The following is a 19,266-nucleotide window of genomic DNA, read 5'->3' as shown; positions in this document are numbered from 1 at the left end:
GATAGTTTCACTAGGCACAATCAGTCTGACAGTCTAGTTAAATCTAACAATATGAGGCGGAGAAAATTAAATAAAAATATTCAATAAAATTCAATATCTTTATACTGCATCATTTAGAGCAAAGTTGACTTTTTTTAGATTTAAAAAATAAATGTCCTTTACAATTATTTGTAAAATTTAAATATTTGTTTCTTCTTCAGCACTAGATTTACCCTTATCTCGTATTATGAAGGTGAAGCTATGACCTGGATTTTAGCAAATAATGTTTAAAAAAAAAAAGGCCAACTTGAACACGTTAAACCCCTGACATTACTGTAATGTTTTTTTTTATTTATTTTTTTTTTTATCGTTTTTGAGTGAACTCAAGATGAGTTCGGGAGTTACAGCAGCCATCTGTTAATATGAATGTTCCCAGTTTGTCTTGGCTTTTAAAAATGTATTAATTGATATTTATTGACTGTGTTGTGCATCAACACACATTCTGAATAGGTAAATTTGCAAATAAAGAATGTGAAGGTGAGTGTCCTTAACAAGCACGATGCTGAACCTGTGCAGCAAAAGTTTTGTTCATTTAGTTCTTAATATCTTTACATTTAATTAATATAAAGAACAATTTTTTTTATTGTTTACTAGTTCAACTTGATATATGTGATGAACTTGCACAACCTTTATAACAGATAACTTCATGTTGTAGTAAATGGGTTTACATTTATGTTGTAAATCTACGTTGAGAGGGAAAATTACAAGGTGTTGAAATATAAAACTAAAGAGTTCAAACTGAAAAAAAATTAAATCATACGATTTTTTGTTTGTTACAATGGATCTCACAAAATTGGTAGCAAAAAAAGTATTTTTTCAGGAACTGGTATCACAGTCAAGGTATTTGTATGGTATTTGTATAACCAGCCCTTGGTGGCTGTCCATAATATCACAAATCTAGCAAAACTGCATGAAAAAACTGAAAGGAACTTTGCGACTCTTGGGAAAGCCTCTGGGGGTGTGCTGTGGTGTCTGGAACCAGGATGCATGGATCCCTTTGAGTGCTCTGGGTTGGAAGGCCTTGATGCATTGAGCGTTCTGATAACCTTCAGTTGTGGACTAAGCAGGGTAGCATTTGTCCCGCTCCAAAAGTTGATAATGCCCATGATATAACTGATAATTAATGTTATTCAGTTTACCTGGCCATAATTTTTTGTGAATATCACAATAAGGTTATACATTTTTGCATGTTGATGTTTTTTTCTTTTTCTTTTTCTTTTTTTTTTTTTTTTTTTACAAATGGTGTCACATCTTTGGTGACAAAGAACATAGCCTCTAACATGTCCATATCACAGAGACACATCAACATTGTAATTTCAAGGTCTTACTCTGTTTTTATTTTGGTGATGTTGTCTGTCCATATTATACATGCCATGGTTTTAAAATATATTTTGTGAACAATTAACCTGTTCTTCTTGATTTGAATACCAATCCAGATCTTTTGACCTGCTTACTACTGCTGCTGGTAGTCAGAAGGACCAACAGTATAAATTTAGATCAAATGTACAGTATCATGGCTTGTTTTTGACTTCATAAAACATATTACACTAAATGTCAAATTCTTTTTAAATAGTCTTATATAATTTAATAATCTATAATTTTCTCCACCCAATTTAGAGAGATGTTTTTTTGTCTGTGCTTGTCAAAGAATCACACCAAAACATAATCTAATAGTGTGAGATATGTATTGGAGTGACTTACCCAGTTCTGTGCCAGTAGTGTGGTCGACTAAAGGCCCAGTGTTATCCGAAGCTGTTCCGTTGCGGCCCCGCTGCCAGGAAAACTGTCCCACACTCACATCTTTCCACTCACAGCTATCCATCTCAAACTGGCAGCCAACAAATACCCCAGGAACCACTGTCCCCTCTTCATCGTGCAGTTAATTGTTTTTTTTTAAGAAAAAAAAAAAGATCTAATAGCAATATTTGCTTATTTTGTATGAGCAATATGCAGCCACTACCGTTGGTTTAATTACTGTACAAATCAGGATAAATGTGCTGTACCTTTACATTGCCCTTCTGTAACTGTTATGTCATCCACAGCAATAAATTCTCCGCTTGCAGACTCTGCCTCTAGAACAATCTGGAAGAAAAAAAAAAGCTTAAAATATCTTTTTCAATGTTGAAGACATTTCTCTTGGAAATAGAAAAAAAATGCACAATATTTAGCAAACATTGATGCACAGTTACTTCTTACTGTATGCCATAAATTGAACATTATTATGGCACTGTGCAAAAGTTTGGGCACCAAAAGAGTTCCAAAGTCTCAAGGTTTCAGACTTTAATCAGCTCATTAGATCTGATGCATGGCAACAGCTGTCATTAGTAAATGGCAATTTCAAAGCTTTACAAATACTTTGACTCTTCAAACCTTGTGGACACACTTGCAGACACTCAACAACCATGAGTTCCCCTAAGCAGCTGTTTAAGACTCTGAAAATGAAAGTTATTGATGCCACAATGCAGGAGAAGGCTACAAGAAGATAGCAAAGTGTCAGCTTGCAGTTTCCACAGTGAGAAATGTAATTAAGAGATGGTGGTTCAAGGGTACAGTACTGTGGAGGTCAAGATGAAATCTGGAAGACCAAGAAAACTCTAGAAGAGAACTGCTCATATGTTGGTCAGAAAGACAAATCAAAACCCCCATTTGACTGCAAAAAACCTGCAGGAAGATTTTGCAGACTCAGGAGTGGTGGTGCACCGTTCCACAAGACCTTCATGGAAGAGTCAGCAGAAGAAAACCTTACCTACAGTAAGTCCGCATCATAAAATCCGACATCAGAAGTATGCAACAGAAGATCTACAGAAGCCTGATGCGTTTTGGAAACAAGTGCTGTGGACTGATAAAGGTAAAATAGAACTCTTTGGCCACAATAAGGCATGTTTGGAGAACAAAAGGAGCAGCATTTCATGAAAAGAGCACCTTGCCAACTATTAAGCATGGGGGTGGATCTATTATGCTTTGGGGTTGTGTTGCAGCCAGTGGCACAGGAAACATTGCACAGGTGGAGGGAAGAATTGATTCCAGCAAATTGGATTCCAAGCAAATTCTGGAAGCAAACATCACACCATCTGTAAAAAGCTGAAGCTGAAAAGAGAATGGCTTCTACAACAGGGCAACAATCCTCAACATACCTTGAAATCCATTATGGGATATCTCAAGAGACGCAAGCTGAAGTTTGTGGAACGGCCATCACAGGACCCTGATTTAAACATCATTAAAAATTTGTGGGTAGATCTTAAAAGAGCTGTGCATGCAAGACGACTAAAGAATATTACAGAACTAGAAGCATTTTGCAAGGAAGAATGGGAGAAAAAAGTACAAGAATTGAAAGACTTTTAGCTGGCTATAAAAAGCATTTGCAAACTGTGATATCTGCCAGAGGAAGTGTTACTACAGTAAGTACTGATTATGTATGGTGCCCACACTTTGGTACAGTGTCATAATGGTTTTATTTTTAATTTTTGGTAAATTTATGGTATAAGAAGTAACTATGCATTAATGTTTGCTGAACATATTTTGCATTTTTACCCTTTCCAAGAGAGACTCTGTTAACATCTTTTCAATAAAAAAAAAATCACCAAAATCTGTTATTTATCAAGGGGTGCCCAAACTTTTGCATACATAAGACTGTATATATTTAGAAACCTCTGTAGTCCTACTAGGGTCCATGAAGGCCAATGGCAGCAATTGTATTTATTCCCATTTCTCATTCCAATTTGGGAGCACTAATCTGCATGTTTTTGGACTGTGGGAGGAAACCGGAGTACCCAGAGGAAACCCACGAAGCACAGGGAGAACATGCAAACTCCTGCACACAGACCCTGAGGAGGGAACTGGGAGGGTCAGGGGTAGCTCAGTGGTTAAGGCATTGGACTACGGTTCGGAAGATCCCAGGTTCAAACCCCACAACCACCAAGTTGCCACTGTTGGGCGCTTGAGCAAGGCCCTTAACCCTCAACTGCTCAGATGTGTAATGAGATAAAAATGTAAGTCGCTCTGGATAAGAGCGTCTGCCAAATGCTTAAATGTAATTGTAACTGAATCCTGGTAAATGCAAGGCGACAGTGCTAACCACTAAGCCACCATGAGATTGCTCATGTATGCAATTATCAAATCAGCCAATCTTACCCTAGCATGACACAGTTAAATGTCAATAGCTTCGATTAATGTTTACATCAGACATCAAACTCTATGTTTATTGGTGAAGTTGTTAAAAATTGGGAAAACATTTCCCAGGAGATCCACAGTGAAATATTTAGTGGTGTAAAAAAACATCTGAAAATGACCAAATCCCAGCTCACCTTATAGGGCTTGGTCTCAGACACTGTGGCATTGAAATTCCTCCAGTTGTGTTCAGCAGCACTTGTTTCAAAAATCAGCATTCTATATTCATTCTCTACTTCTAAAAACATTTTTAGGTTCCCTGTGGTACTGCAGAGACAGAATACACAGAATAAAATAAATCAAGAATCAGGTCTGTAACTCTACACTTTTAAATACTTCCTAAGGAACAAAAGTTTGAGGTAATAGACTCGAACCTGTAATTCATATTATACCAAAACGAAAGGCAGGAATCAGAGCTTTGTTGGAAAAGTTCAGAGATGAGCATAGCCATGTTTTTGCTGTTGTCTGAAGTGGTCACTTTAGGTAGACTTAACATAAACCTGCCTATGTAAAGAGCAAGACATGCATTAGTTTTAATTGATTAATATTTACAAATTAGAACAAATCAGCAATATGATTGATAAAATTTTTGTTAGTCGTTAAATGAAAGTGGTAGCAACAATAAAATACAGTATGAATTATAGAGTACTCAGAGTTATTGTCCTTACCATCTGGAGTGTGTGTTGTGTGATCTATAAGAGGACCACCCTCATGTCCATCTGCATGGACCCAATCATGGTCGTCCATGTCAGAATTCACCCATGTACACAGACCTGACTCGAAATCGCAACTTCCTGTGGGAAGGCAAGCTCCATTTCTCACTGACACATCATCCAGAAATATGAAATAGTCCTGGCCAGGACTTAATTTTGCCTTGAATGCAACCTGTGTAAGATAAAATTTCACTTTTAATTTAAAAATTCACTTTCAAATTAAAGACCTTATTCAGACCATAAGTTATGTAACAAATTATATAAAAAAGAAGAAAAAAAATCAAAGAAAAAAAAAGAAAAGAAAAACAAACAAACAACCAAAAAAATTACAAAATTTTGTAAAAAAATTACAAATGAAAAATAGTGTTTAGGAATTCACCCTGAATTTGGCTGGAGAAGAAACAGTGACCTCTGCCACCTCCCAGCCTGTAGAACGCACTGAAGAAAGAGACCAAAGGGCAGGACCCAGCTCTCCATTTAGGTAAATATGCACTGAGAGAGAATCACCTGACCCAGCAGATAGCCAGTACCTACAGTGTTGGATTAGTATTTTTTTAGTTATTACATATTATCCAAGTATTGAAATCTATGTCCCTGATGAAATGTAGAGATCGCCAGTTAAAAGACAAAATGCATAAAGCTGTTATGCATACCAATGAATGAATATGGCAATTAATATCAAGATCTGTCTTTTTTAATCTATAATGCATTTTGGGTGGTCAAAAGGTCAGTTTTCATTCTCCTGAGTTTTGGGACTTAAACCCTATAACCCTTTAACCCTATAGTCAACAGATCATGATTTTCATGCTGTGTCTTAGGGAGGGATGATGATACTCTCTTCCCTGTCAGTCACAGTCACACTAGGCCTGTGTGAGCACCTGTATACGGAGGGAGCATAAAATGCTCGTAACTGAGTTTGTTTCACTGCCCTGTAATACTGCTGTTTAAAAGATACAGTTCGCTTTACATGCCTTCGAGGAAGCATGTGTTAGCCCTCACCCTCCTCAAAATACAAATTGTAACTGTCCTATATTGGGGAAAATTGGCAGGTCCGTAGAATTGGCAATTTAGCATTCTGGACATATTATTGTGGACTTAATGCTATAACAAAAAAAAAACAAAAAAAACATGCATTTTTAAATGCATGCTTATTAGACCTTACCAGAACTGTAGACATGACTCAGTTGTTTTACTGTATGCTGGAGTCAGGAGGTGTGTTGTCTCTGGTTTCAGAAGCTTCTTTCCCAAAACAGCCATCGAATGACCTTTTAGGCCACAAAAGTATGATAATTTAAAATACATTTTTGAGTAATAATAATAATAATAATAATAATACATGACTAATATCTTCTATTCTATATAAAGCACATATTGCAAATGACTCACCTATTTGAGTTCCGTATGTGTGATCAACATTGTCAATGCTGCTGCCATTCACATGGAGCCAGTGAGTGCTATCACTTATATCCTGATCAAATCCGCACAGTGAAGGGCTTTCAAAGCCACATGGGCCTACACAAAAAAACACACGTCATGTTAAACTAATTAAATCATTGTTCTGGTAATGATGGTAATATAGTTATCAAATCAGCGGTTATGCTTTGTCTCAAATTCAAAATAAAGACTATTGCATTCAAACACTTAAAGGGTAATGGGTTAGAAAGAGACAAAGATTACTTACTATGATCTTCACAGACACCTGGGGTCACTTGCACATCGTCAACTGCTATGAACCCACGGTTTGTGGTGTTTCTATGACCAATGAATTTCATCTGTAAAAGGCAATGATAGTCTGTGTGGCTGGTATACATTTATTAGCCATCAATGTAGATTTAAAAATAACATCAGTATAAGATTTCATGTTAGTTATAAATATCAGATTACATTGAGGAAAAAAAGCACAACAGCAACCCTAGTGGTCTTAAGACAAACACACAAAATATTGAGAAGGTGCATGTTACAGTGTACCCAAATGAAGCATCCTAATATAAAAAAATCATCAGGAAAAATAGATTTTAGATTTTATTTTTTATTTATTATGGTATCAATAAGACCACTCAAATAAAATACTTTGCTAAACCATAAAAGCTTGTCATATTTACAACATTTGGCAGGCACCTTTATCTAGAGCTCCTTTATCTCATTTAACATATGAGCAATTGGGGATCAAGGGCCTTGCTCAAGGACTCAACAGTGGAAACAGACAGTAGTCTAACGCCTAGTCATCGTTGCGTCCCCCCAGGACACACACACACACACACACACACACACACACACACACACACACACACACACACACAAACACACACACAAAATGGGGTAAGTCAAAAATTATCCACACTATGGCTGTAGAATATATTTTGACATTTAGAAAAGACAAATACATACAGTTATTTTATGACATAATTTCCTGGCTGTTCTATACACTATGTCTATCTGTAAATAAGCTTTCATGTTCCCTTTTTATTTTTTATAATTTTTTTGGCTGAGATGCGCACCATGAAGGTAAAACTGTCTTCACCTCTTCATCAGGAGTGAATTGTTGTCCTCGTAGGCCTGCTTTTAGGGGAACAAACATGCGAAAGTCTGATAGAGCTGAGGATCAGCACTATTGGGAGGATGCTTTGACACCATAAAACAAAGTGTTTGCAGATTGTCGAAAGTATGGGTTAGAAGTGTGCAGATGTGCATTGTCATGAGCCCTTGGAAGTTTGTTGCTTCAGCTCTTCAATAAACATCTCACAGTAACAAGCGCTGTTGATTGTTGAACGTTTTTCTTGAAAATGTTCCAACACTGGCGTTTGAGAATCACAGAAAACTGTAAGCAGCAATTTTCCAATTTTTATGATTGACTTTATTATTATTTTTTTTCGTTAGCAATTGAGGATGTTTCTGTTCCACTCTCATAGTGAAGGATCCATGTCTCTTCACGGATAATGATTCTCTTTAAGAAAATTCTACCTCGCTATCCTCGGTGTCCAAGTTTCCAAATGTTCAAATTTTGTTTGCAGATATCCAAACGCTTCTGTTCATGCTCTTTTCTAAGTGCAGAGTGTGATGTTTCAGCTCCAGATACACCCTCAGAAAACACAAAACTTATCACTGCACACTGCTCTTCTTTTCTGCAAATCACAAGTGGGGCATCTATTTTTGCTTTAGTAAACTAACGTAACATGTTCACACTTGCACAACTGTGACTGGAGAGACAGTAGCCTTGAATGGAAAGAGCTCATAAGACAGCCAACAGATGTTTTAATATAACCAGAGTGTGGATAATTTGTGACTCATCCTCGGATATAAATTAAATTTTAGACCTCACATCTAAGATCACCACTAGCCGTCACTGAGTCATAGTTGTTACAAAGAGCTCTTTCTTACTCTCTGTGCGTCCACCAAGCTGACTGTGACTTGTGCTTTTAACCACTTGGCAGCTTCTGTACCTCGTCTAGTCCACACAATCAGCTCTGTTGATTTCTGAGTGGAGAAAGACAAATCTGTTTCCACTGGAGGAACCCAAATAAAACAACACAGTTGTGAAATCAGATTGTCATTTATAAGGAATAGATTTAACAGCATACAAAAGAGACAAATCTTTATTCTTATGTACCGTCTCAACCACAAGGTCCAGCTTTGCCACTGAAGGTCCTAGCATGAAATACCAGAATCCAACACACATACTTGGGGCTTGGATATTTACGGGGGCAGAAAGGACTGCTTTCTCACCGTCTTTGTTACTAGACATATTTAAAGCCAAATAGAAACCTAGAAGTAAGACATACACAGGCACACATTTAAAAATGCAGTCATGTATTTATTGAACAAAATAAACCATGCAAGTGGAGCAGATGGCATAAGAAGGTTGACTTGTTTCTGGTTACCATGTTTATTTCCAATGGTGTGGTCATAAAGGAGACCTTTGTTGCTTGTGTTGACCTGAAGACCTTGTTGACGAGTCCAGTCAACTCCACCCTGACCTTCTTGAATCCAATCACATAGTCCTTAAAGTACAAATGTGATTATAGCTTAATGTAAAATAATTTACAATCCACACCACTGTGAGTCCAATTCTGAGTTAGACAATGTCTAGTGCAAAGTCATGTACAGGATGATGAATATTTAAATAATGCACTAGTTCGGGCACAAACTGGGCCTGGTTTGCTGGACTTCTTCACTTCATGTTTCATAAATGTTAAATTAATGGTTACCTAGAATTTTGTTTAACCATTTGTGCTTAAGATTCTATGACCCAATGGTTTAAGAGCTTTTTAGGGATAAGAAAGCAATGCCTGCTTTTATCAGTAAAATGCCGTCTTAAGTGACATGTAGATAAAATGACATTATATTCTGCAGGAACGGATTATGCGTTGTGTGGGCCCCTGGGCAAAACGTTCACGAAAAAAAAACAAAAAACAAACAAACAAAAAAAACGCCAGCATTGTCAGGGATGGCTAGTTGCTACGTCATCATGCCACTTGTGGGTCCAAACTAGTGCGGCATACGCGTACCGTGTTGTAAAAGCAGAATGATGTGGACAAAACTATCTTTTGCCGCTTTTTACCTCGGAAAAAGTGAAAAGAAGGTGGCTTAAGTTAATACAGCAAGTTGGATCTCAAATTATAATCAGTACAGCCTAATGCCATTACCTCACGTTAATGTTAGCACCAGGTTACCCATCTCTGTTTATAGAGACAGGTAGCAACGTAGCACAACCAGATCGTACCATAACAAACATTATTTGTTTAAATTATCCAGAATGTGCTCGTTCGAAATAGAAATGGAAATGTCTATAAAAGTGAACCAAAAGTGGCATGTACTGTACCTGTTATAATCTGCAATTGTTATTTTGCAGCTTTCCCAAAGAAGACAATTACATCCTCGTAGCTAAGGGGCAGTCATATCATGCGCAGGGCCAGGAACAAATAAATTCAAGCACACCAACAGAATGAAATGGTAAAGTAAGCGAAATCACAAATACTACCCACCCGTGTCATATTTAATAAACCAATAACTTAGATAAACAGCAGGTTTACACGTGGGTTGTCAGAATGTTGTGAAGAAGTGCGCTCATGTAAGTTGAGAGGTGGCCAGGCGTTAGCTTGTCAGATGCAAGTTGACTGTATAAATCTGACGATGGTATAAGGTGCAACAAATAGACCCAACAAGAAATATGATGCAGTCAAAATAATATGTGCTGTAAATTTCTTGCCAACTTGAGCCACGGCGGGCAAATGACAAATGAGACGGGGGGCCACTCAGCGGGCAGGTTAACCACCTCCATCCCCCTATGCTACCGCTCCCTAGTCAGAGGGCCTTCTGTAAGGCTGTTAACACGCCCCCCTCCCCTCCCCCCAGAAGCCAGGGGCTCCATGGTAGGGGCCCTTGTAATCAGATGGCCCTCTAAAGGTACACTACACCCTCCTCCCTAGGGCCTCCTAGTAGGGCGCTTATAATTAGAGGGCCCTCTAAAAGCCCCCATCCTCCATAGGACCCCCTGGTAGCCAGAAGCCAGGACCATAATAGGAGGGCCTAAGAGGACCTTCTAAAAGTAGGCTCCCATGCACCCACTTCCCTTTAAAGTTCCTATAGCAGAGCCGGGGCCCCCTGAAAGCACCGACCCCCCCCCCCCCCCCCATTATATCAAATGCAAAACAATGATATAAATCATATTATAATATTATTAGCGCGTGACAATTTTTGGGGTTCTTATTAAGAGCATATTCTACACTTTGGGATGTTACCTTAATGACCAAGCGTAACTCATGCGAACCCACATCTTTTACCAACCTTCAAAATTATTTGTTTTATTCTCTCACTCACTTATTATCTATACTGCTTTGTTATATCCCAGGAGACTTAAGGCACATAAACACATTCACACGCTCATTTACACACTACGAGCAATTTGGGAATGTCAATTAACCTAATCTGCATGTCTTTAGACCGTGGGAGGAAACTGGAGTACCTAGGGGAAACCCACCAAGCACGGGGAGAACATGCAAACTCCATGCACACAGAGAATCGAACACAAACCCTGGAGGTGCAAGGCGACAGTGCTAACCACTACACCACTGTGCCGTCTTGATTAGTTTTAAATCAGAATAAAAATGATTTATGTGTAACGTACATGTAATTGTTTTAGTGTGCATCATAAAGACACACACACATATATATTTGAGTACTTAAAATAATTAGAATTATCGGTAGAAGCTCACTGTAAAGGTAAAGCTTGCCTGTATTTAACCGTGGTTTTACATACAGTACTGTATATTCACATGTTGAACTCATCTCTAGTAATCAGCTATAAGTGCACATTTGTTTCTCACCCTCCTCAAAGCTGCAGTCCATAGTGGATGCAGGTGGTGTTGTAGGATGTATAGTGGGGGCAAGTGTGGTGGTGATTATGTCTGCACAGCTCACACTCTCTCTGATATAGATATCATCCAAGGCAATAGCCCCTTCATGACGCGGTGGACGTTTAGCCTCAAACACAAGCTGTGGATGATAACAGATGATGATGTTAAATCGATCTAAAGCAGGGCAGCTTTGTAAATTTGTGAAAGTGATTTATGAAGTGCCAGACCTGGTATTGCTCTGATGCTTCATAATCCAGTGTGATTTTGTGCCACATTCTGCCCTGAGTGCCAGTCTGATTCCACAGGAAGTGTAACATGCCTGACTGATTCACATACACAGTTAGCGTGAGTTTGTCTGCAAAGAAAAACAGGACATTAATAAGGATTAATCAAGGGTTTTGGATACTGTACTGTAGTTAGGAAAATAGACATTAATTATGGATTGAGTTTTTAAATCACAGGCTAATTATAGGGATACAGTACATAACACACATTATGAGTATGTGCACATGACAGTTGGTTAGTTCACTGTCACATAAGGAGTAACTTGCTAAAAGGAGAGAATAATACACATTATCAGTTGTGAATTATGGTGAAAGAGCTGTTTGGACCTTTGTAGGATTACCAGCAGGGGGCAATCAGGAAGCTGTCTGTGTCAGTATTTATAGAAAGACGTCTTAATTTATTGGATGTAATGATGATCTGATGTACATATGATTATATTAGAATGTTAATTATTCATTATTATAATTGATAGTGTAGATAAAAGAGTTTTTATTTCCTGTGGTGGTTATAGTTGTGGTATAGGAATAGAATGACATGTGCCTCAAAGAAAGCAAGTGAACAATATATTTTGGCACCGTTGCACATGCAAAGTCTGGAGCGATGTGATACTTGATCCATTATTACATTTACTAAAGCCACATACTGTATAAGCAGGCTGACTTAAAGTACAACAAAATTTTCAACAGGATCCACTTTAGACATGGCACAGCTTAAGGGTTTAGTTCTCCACTGCTACTTAATGCAACAGCATGTTATTAGTGTCCATCAATCAAACTATACACAGTAAACTCTCCAGTATTGATTTAACATCTGGGCCTACTGTATATAAACACACCACTGTTGTTGTAATTTACGACCCTGGGTGTTAATGCAACACTGGGAATTTTGCTGTGTCATGTGACATTCTGTATATAATTACACCGTTAAAAAAAAAAAAAAAAAAAAAAAAAATATGAATTTATTTATTTATATACCAAGCTTACCTATAACAGCCCACATATCCATATAGTACCAGAACTCCAGACATGCCTGGTCCACTGGTTGCATTACCTCACTCTGGAGATAAGCAATTTGCTCATTAATGCTGTGCTTTGTATCAAAGGCCATGTAGTGTCCTGAAAAACAGCAGCAGCAACAACAACAAAAAAACTGTCAGAGATAGCCAAAGGCAGAGCTCTGGTTTGTTAGAGAGACTGATAATGCTGCACAAGCAAGCTATAGACCTTTAGAACCTGCTTTAATATGTTATCTCCAGTGTACAGTATGTGTAGGACATGGCCATGGTTGCTGATTCTTCTACAGGATCTATGCAGAGACTCTTACCCAAGTTGGAATTGGTTGTGTGGTCTACTTGAGGTCCAAACTTAGAGTCAGTGACTCCGGATGTCCAGCTCCAGGCTACAGTGTGAGTGCTGAGAGCACTGCTTTCCCAGTAACACAGGTCCATCTCAAAATCACAAAACCCTAAGGGAACCATAACAGACACAAAGTGTAAGATGACACAAGCATAAATATTTTAACAAATGTATTAAAAACCCAATAATGTTTAATTTACTTTGAGTCATTTTAAACACTTTACTTAAGTGCTACTGCATGTATGCATGCTAAAAATCGTAAGGTGAACGCACAGACTTCCTTTTTAAACTGCACTGAATGTAACTTGCTTGAAGCTAATGGAGTGCACTGGAATGAAACGCAGACACTTTTTCCAAGTGAGAATCTGCATAATTTGTTCGAAATGTATATACAATTTTGTAAGCTCTTGGAAACCTTATCAGTAAATTTGTAGTTCATGCTAAAGACACTTTGCAGGCCTACTGTAAGTGACCACATGCGCATGTATACAAAAAACAGAAAAAAAACACTATTGAACATGTCATACTCTATGACATTTTATGAAGTAGAGATCATATTACTGGCGGTTCATACCGTGAGGCAGACATGGCCCATTCAGTACGCTCAGATCATCAATGGCAATGTCCATATCCTGACCTTCCCCAGCCACCGCTTCAAATACGATCTAATACACAAACAAAATATGTCTGTTATTTCTATCAGACTCATATCTAAAACAAAGAAAGTCTATAACAATTCTGTCTTTAGATAATCAACGCACTGTGAATCCTTTTACTTTTCTTACTTCTTATATTACTTTTTAATAGGATTTTGTTAAATGCAGAAGAGAATGCTTTGGGAACTTTATGAAAACATTGCACTACTGCTTAACCTTTATCTTTTTCAAGAAGATTATCAAATTATTATTATTATTATGTTATTACATCATATTTCAAGTTGATAAGTAAACCATATTCAGTAATAAATGTTCCCAGCAAAAGGCTGGTTAATGATTGATAGTTCTTTTAGTCATGAAACATAAGACAGTCAACTGATTCTTATCAAACAGGATGTTGTTTGGAAATGATTTCATTACTGATTTATCTAAACTTCACATGTACAGCCCTGCATAGCAGCAGGTGCTAATCACTACTGCAGTTTTCACCTGCTGCTATTTAATAGTGTTATACTACTGTAGCAGTGTAACTTTAAAAGTGTTGCACCATTTAAGAAAATCAAAATCAAGTTTGCAGTAAACAATAAAATAAACAAAATATTATTTTACATGTGCTCAGATATTTTAGCCAAATGATAATGCTTGTAAATTTACCTGATAAGGGTTTAGTGGGCTGATTACAGTGGCTCGGCCGGGTTTCCAGCGTTCTCCCTGGTTTCCACTGCGGCTCCAAAGGGTGACTGGAGTGTTTTCTGACTCATGCAGGTACACATTAAGCATCCCCACATTTCCTCCACTCATATGATACCAGAATATCCAGCATTCCTCGCTTTCAAGATTTGGTTCATAAAAATGTGTCACCATGCGACTTTTACTGCCACTCGGCCGATCCCACAGCTGTGCACTCAGGTAGTAACCTTAGTACACAGAACATAAATAAGAAACATAGAACAATACTGTACATATTGTATTGAAATCTTAGTTATGACAGATAAGAAGAATTTTTTTTAATGAAGGTCTCTTATGCTGTCAGTATTCAAATTTTTTATGGTTATGGAACAATAAAACAGTTAATTTAACCTTTGGCACCATTTTTTGTAAAGAACATAAACCATATATTCATTACCTTGCCAAAGTACTCATATATCTTTTGTCATGTTACAACCACAAATGTAAATGTATTTTTTTACCACACTTTTTAAATATATATATTTTTTTTTTACATTTTTACATTTTTATTAAAAAACATTTAGGCTATAATTTTTCTTCCACTTTACAAATGCACCACTTTGTGTTGGTCAATTACATAAAATCCCAATAAAATATATTCATAGTTGTGGTTTTAATGTGACTAAATGTGAAAAAGTTAAAGGGGAATGAGTACTTTTGCAAGGCACTTTACATAAAGAATAATTTTAGAAACTGAAATTCAGCACGGAACTTATGTGGATAATGTTAAGAGATTTTTTTTTACCTGAATAAAGGAATTTGTTTGGGTAAAATTGTTAACATACACTTCATGGTCAAAATTATAAGGACACCAAACCCATATGTAGGATTTCCTCATGTTTTAACAGTTGTTTTCACTACAACTAAACATGTATCAGAATAAAAATATCTCTGTGCACAAAATGAACAAAGTTTTCTAAGGTTGTATTAAAAGAATTTAAAATGCCCACTCATTTCCTTTGGGATTAAGCAGAATGTAAGGCCTCCTCACCCAACATTAGTGCCTGATCTCACTAATGCTCTTATGGCTCAATGAACACAAATCCATATGGCCATGCTAGGAAATTTAATGGAAAGTCTTTCCAGATGAGTGGAGGCTGTTATAGCAAGAAAGAGGGTAGCTATCAACACCATAGCATTGCCCAGTTCTTTCGAATAGAATGTTCAACAAGCACATAAGGGTGTCAGGTGCAAGGTGACAGCGCTAACCACTAAGCAATAATAATAAAAAAATAAATCAAGATAGAATGAACAGCTGCTTCATAAAGTGCACACTGCACAATACGGTACATAGTGCATTAAAATAGTAATGATGGTGTACCAGTGATGTACCCACAAAATATTTAGCACAGTTTACAGTAACCAAATCATCTCATGATGCAGATCAAGGTTTTGCAGCAATAAGGATATAAGTTTTTTTTATATCCTGAGCTGAATTCCTCACCTTGGTCAGTGCCAAGGGTGTGATCCTTGCTTGGGCTAGGAGAACCTGCAGCCTGCATTCCTGTGATTCTGATCCAGGGGAAGTCAGCATCAGGGTCAGTTTCTAAGCCGCACAGAGAGCTCTGGAATGTACATTCTCTTTCAGGTGGACATGATCCATTTACGCTGCTCCAGACCTGCACTCCATCTAGGGCAATACTGCCATCAGTTCCTCCCAAGGTAGCCTCAAAGATAAACTTCACACACACATACACACAATGTAAAACTATATTACATATAATATATAGTCTATAAAATTACATACAATACACAGTGTATCATGTGTATTGTATATAATTTTATATATGCTGAGACTTAAATACAGTACCTGCACTGGATTCTCATTGGTGGCGAAGCTAAGGTCTGTAAAGCGCCATTTGTTGCCTTGTGTGCCAGTCCTAATCCACGTGACTATCTCTGTCCCATTAATATCCTTACTAATAAATCTGAGAGAACCTGAAAACCCCAATGGGAACATTTTAAATGCTTATGCTACTGTAAATGCATTTTAAAGGCTTATGTTAGCAAATGCAGAGCTGATGCATCTGTTTCAATGAATCAGACCAGGATTTTCAACCTAGCCAAAGAACACATCACCCATGTCATGTAATCATTACTCACCAATGCTGGCACCATAGATATGATACCAGAAGCTGACACATTTGGCTTGCTGGGGATAACTAATAAGTCTTGCTGTCTGTAATGGATTTGAGTTTGTTTTTGTTGCCACAAACATATAATAACCTTAAAAAGAAAATGCATGGTCTTTATAGCCAGGAGGTAAAAACAAATAAGTAAATTAATTTGATGTACTAAATATTGGGCCAAAATGAAAGTGGCTGATTCACCTGAACCAGTTGTCTGGTCATGTCCTGGTCCCTGATTGTCATATGAGGGTTTTTGACCCTTAGTTCTCTCCCAAATGAGACTCGCAGACTGGTCTATGTACCAACCACACGTATTTTCCTCAAAGTCACAGCTGAGCTGATCTGAGCCTGGAGGAATATCCTCTTCTGTACAGCTCATCAATGTAATATCATCTAGCATTATATCTTGAGTTCCAATAAAAGTTGGGGCAACAGAAAACAGCAGCTGTAATGTAGGTGAATACATGTAAATGAAAGTAAGATAAGAAAACACTGAAAACTCTAAGATCACTTAATCAATCACATGAATCAATAACAATTTCGAAATCAAGAGATCATAAAATAATTAAGGCTGGATACCTTCGATCCTTTAGGACGATTTCCAATACTGATAGTTGTATTCACCCAACCATTTGTTTGCCCCTTTTCAATCTCCCACAAGGCCACAGATGATGCATTAGTGTCCAGGTTTAGGGCAAAACGAGAGCTTATACCAATAGAATCATGAAGATGATACCAAAATCTACCAAATGAGATAAATTGTTTAACGTATGGAACCCTGAGCTTAAACTTTAATGGAAAATGTTAAACTTTTGGTTAGGGTTATGGTGCTATTTTATTTACCTTATCTGGCACCCAAGTGCAGTGTCCAGAGGTAAGGAGAACTCCAAAAGTGCTTTTGAAAAAATCCCGACGTTCTCACCCTCCACATGCATGACCTGACCTATAGACAGATAGTAACTTATATGCAGCTCCTGTACATATTCTGTTACAAGTACAAATTAAGCAAAATATAGGTCTGTACCCCATGGTGTTCCAGTGGTATGGTCCACACCCGGGATGTTGCTGATGTTTGCCTTCTCAAGCCTCCACCGAAATTCGTCTTTACTCACATCTTTCCAACTACAAGCATCTTTCTCAAAATCACAAGAACCTGCAGATACAATGGTGCACCTTATATAAATTCTATATATAAACCAGTATATTATCGCCATTTTGGATGGAAATAAATTCAGAAAATAAAGAAAACGATTTAAAAAAGATCATGTAAAAAAAGAACACAGATTACAGAATGGATTACAGCACATACCATTGAATTCCTGACCTGACACAGCAATATAGCTGGCTTTCTCACAAGACACATGGTTCTGCAAAACAGTCAGCAACTGTCCAGTAGAACAGGTAGCAAAAACTATGACAAGAACATATCAAATACAAACACTTGTATGACAATTTATTTTTTTGTTGGTAGCTTCAGTTAAAGCTGAACATAGCACATAGCAACAGGTAAAAGTAATGGTACTCAGCGTGTTGCTACACAAACAGTTGATTATATAAATGGTCAAAACATGGGCATAAAACCAATTGGTATTTACAGAAGACTTCTGACTCAGCATGGTAGTGGTTTTTATTCTCATTACCTAACTCTGTTATTCTGCAATTAAAAATCCCGGTTTGACTTGAAACCCCTTATATTATTGTGATTTGTCATGATTTGCTGTAATATAATTATACTACTTATATAAATATTTAATTTATTGTTAGTTCTCATTCATTTTCATAACATTACCTAGTCTAAACAATACTTTAATTGCTGCATGCATTTACACAATTATACACAGTATTGTAGTTAACAGTAAAAAAAATAAAATATATATATATACAGTATATATATATATATATATATATATATATATATATATATATATATATATATATTCAAGAAAAAAAAAACATATATATATATATATATATATATATATATATATATATATATATATATATATATATATATATATATATATATATTATATATATATCGTCAGCAATTTTCTTGAAGGTTATGATCCAGAAAAAAAAAAACCTTCTGATGCTGAATTGTCAGTTTTGAATTGTGCACTGCAAGAATGTTGTCACTTGAACTATGGACTTTTCATATCCTCTTCTCCCATCCCTTCCCAGAAGTCAAGCTTGTGTTCTGGTAGGATCTCTGACATTTGCAACAACTTCCTGACATATTACTATAATAGCAGTCTATGCACATTCATCATTAGAAGGCCTTGCTGATATTTATATTGCATAACTTTTGAGTTGAGAAGGGAAAATAATATTGCATAACAATCTAAATTAATACTGATCATATTTATCAAATAGGTCATGGTAGTTAGAAAAGTTAGTTTCCTCTCTTTTAATTTTATGTTCTTGTTTTAGAGACTAACATCATATAATTATTTTACATTGTGCCATTATTTATCTAACAAATACTTAAAGCCAAAACAATGCAAAACAAAACCAAAAAAAGATAGTTGCAAGCAACGATGGCCCAAGCACCTGCGCCATCACCACCCAGGCACACCACACAACCGGTGTGCTTTTTTTGAGCATGTTAAAACAATGGATGTGCATTTTCAAAAAACTAAGACCTATAAAAATCCCCTGATGCTGATGTCACTGTTTATGATGTACCTTAATACAATGTTATTCTCATGAGCTCCCTTTTGGAAATAGGTTTAAGACATCATCACAGCTAGATGTGTCTTTTTTGTGCACCCAGGCAGCGATGGCGCATCGATCCAGGGTGGCGATGATATCATGGGCGAGTCGTCATTGTGCTGATGTTA

The 19,266-nt window shown here is 37.0% G+C and overlaps 1 protein-coding gene across 1 annotated transcript in view; it reads right to left on the bottom strand.

The window, feature by feature from the left end:
• The window catches only part of si:ch211-106h4.4 (MAM and LDL-receptor class A domain-containing protein 1), a 32,131-nt gene that overhangs the window by 11,657 nt on the left and 1,208 nt on the right, over positions 1-19,266 (bottom strand). The window contains exons 2-27 of the mRNA XM_053495534.1: positions 17,736-17,837; positions 17,451-17,579; positions 17,270-17,369; positions 17,006-17,168; positions 16,628-16,871; positions 16,401-16,523; positions 16,108-16,235; positions 15,742-15,976; positions 14,223-14,485; positions 13,487-13,577; positions 12,881-13,021; positions 12,541-12,672; positions 11,500-11,627; positions 11,243-11,411; positions 8,798-8,917; positions 8,527-8,681; positions 8,298-8,393; positions 6,601-6,691; positions 6,306-6,431; positions 6,082-6,184; positions 5,299-5,449; positions 4,875-5,091; positions 4,581-4,710; positions 4,344-4,473; positions 2,043-2,121; positions 1,741-1,905 (exon numbers count right to left, since the gene is read on the bottom strand). Coding sequence (XP_053351509.1) covers positions 1,741-1,905; positions 2,043-2,121; positions 4,344-4,473; positions 4,581-4,710; positions 4,875-5,091; positions 5,299-5,449; positions 6,082-6,184; positions 6,306-6,431; positions 6,601-6,691; positions 8,298-8,393; positions 8,527-8,681; positions 8,798-8,917; positions 11,243-11,411; positions 11,500-11,627; positions 12,541-12,672; positions 12,881-13,021; positions 13,487-13,577; positions 14,223-14,485; positions 15,742-15,976; positions 16,108-16,235; positions 16,401-16,523; positions 16,628-16,871; positions 17,006-17,168; positions 17,270-17,369; positions 17,451-17,579; positions 17,736-17,837 — 3,711 coding nt within the window. The remainder of the gene's footprint in view (positions 1-1,740; positions 1,906-2,042; positions 2,122-4,343; positions 4,474-4,580; positions 4,711-4,874; positions 5,092-5,298; positions 5,450-6,081; positions 6,185-6,305; positions 6,432-6,600; positions 6,692-8,297; positions 8,394-8,526; positions 8,682-8,797; positions 8,918-11,242; positions 11,412-11,499; positions 11,628-12,540; positions 12,673-12,880; positions 13,022-13,486; positions 13,578-14,222; positions 14,486-15,741; positions 15,977-16,107; positions 16,236-16,400; positions 16,524-16,627; positions 16,872-17,005; positions 17,169-17,269; positions 17,370-17,450; positions 17,580-17,735; positions 17,838-19,266) is intronic.

The sequence above is a fragment of the Clarias gariepinus genome, chromosome 1, assembly GCF_024256425.1.
Source record: "Clarias gariepinus isolate MV-2021 ecotype Netherlands chromosome 1, CGAR_prim_01v2, whole genome shotgun sequence".
In the NCBI taxonomy this organism is placed as follows: domain Eukaryota; kingdom Metazoa; phylum Chordata; class Actinopteri; order Siluriformes; family Clariidae; genus Clarias; species Clarias gariepinus.
Note: the sequence above shows the minus strand (reverse complement) of the source record. Positions and strands in the feature narration are given on the sequence as shown.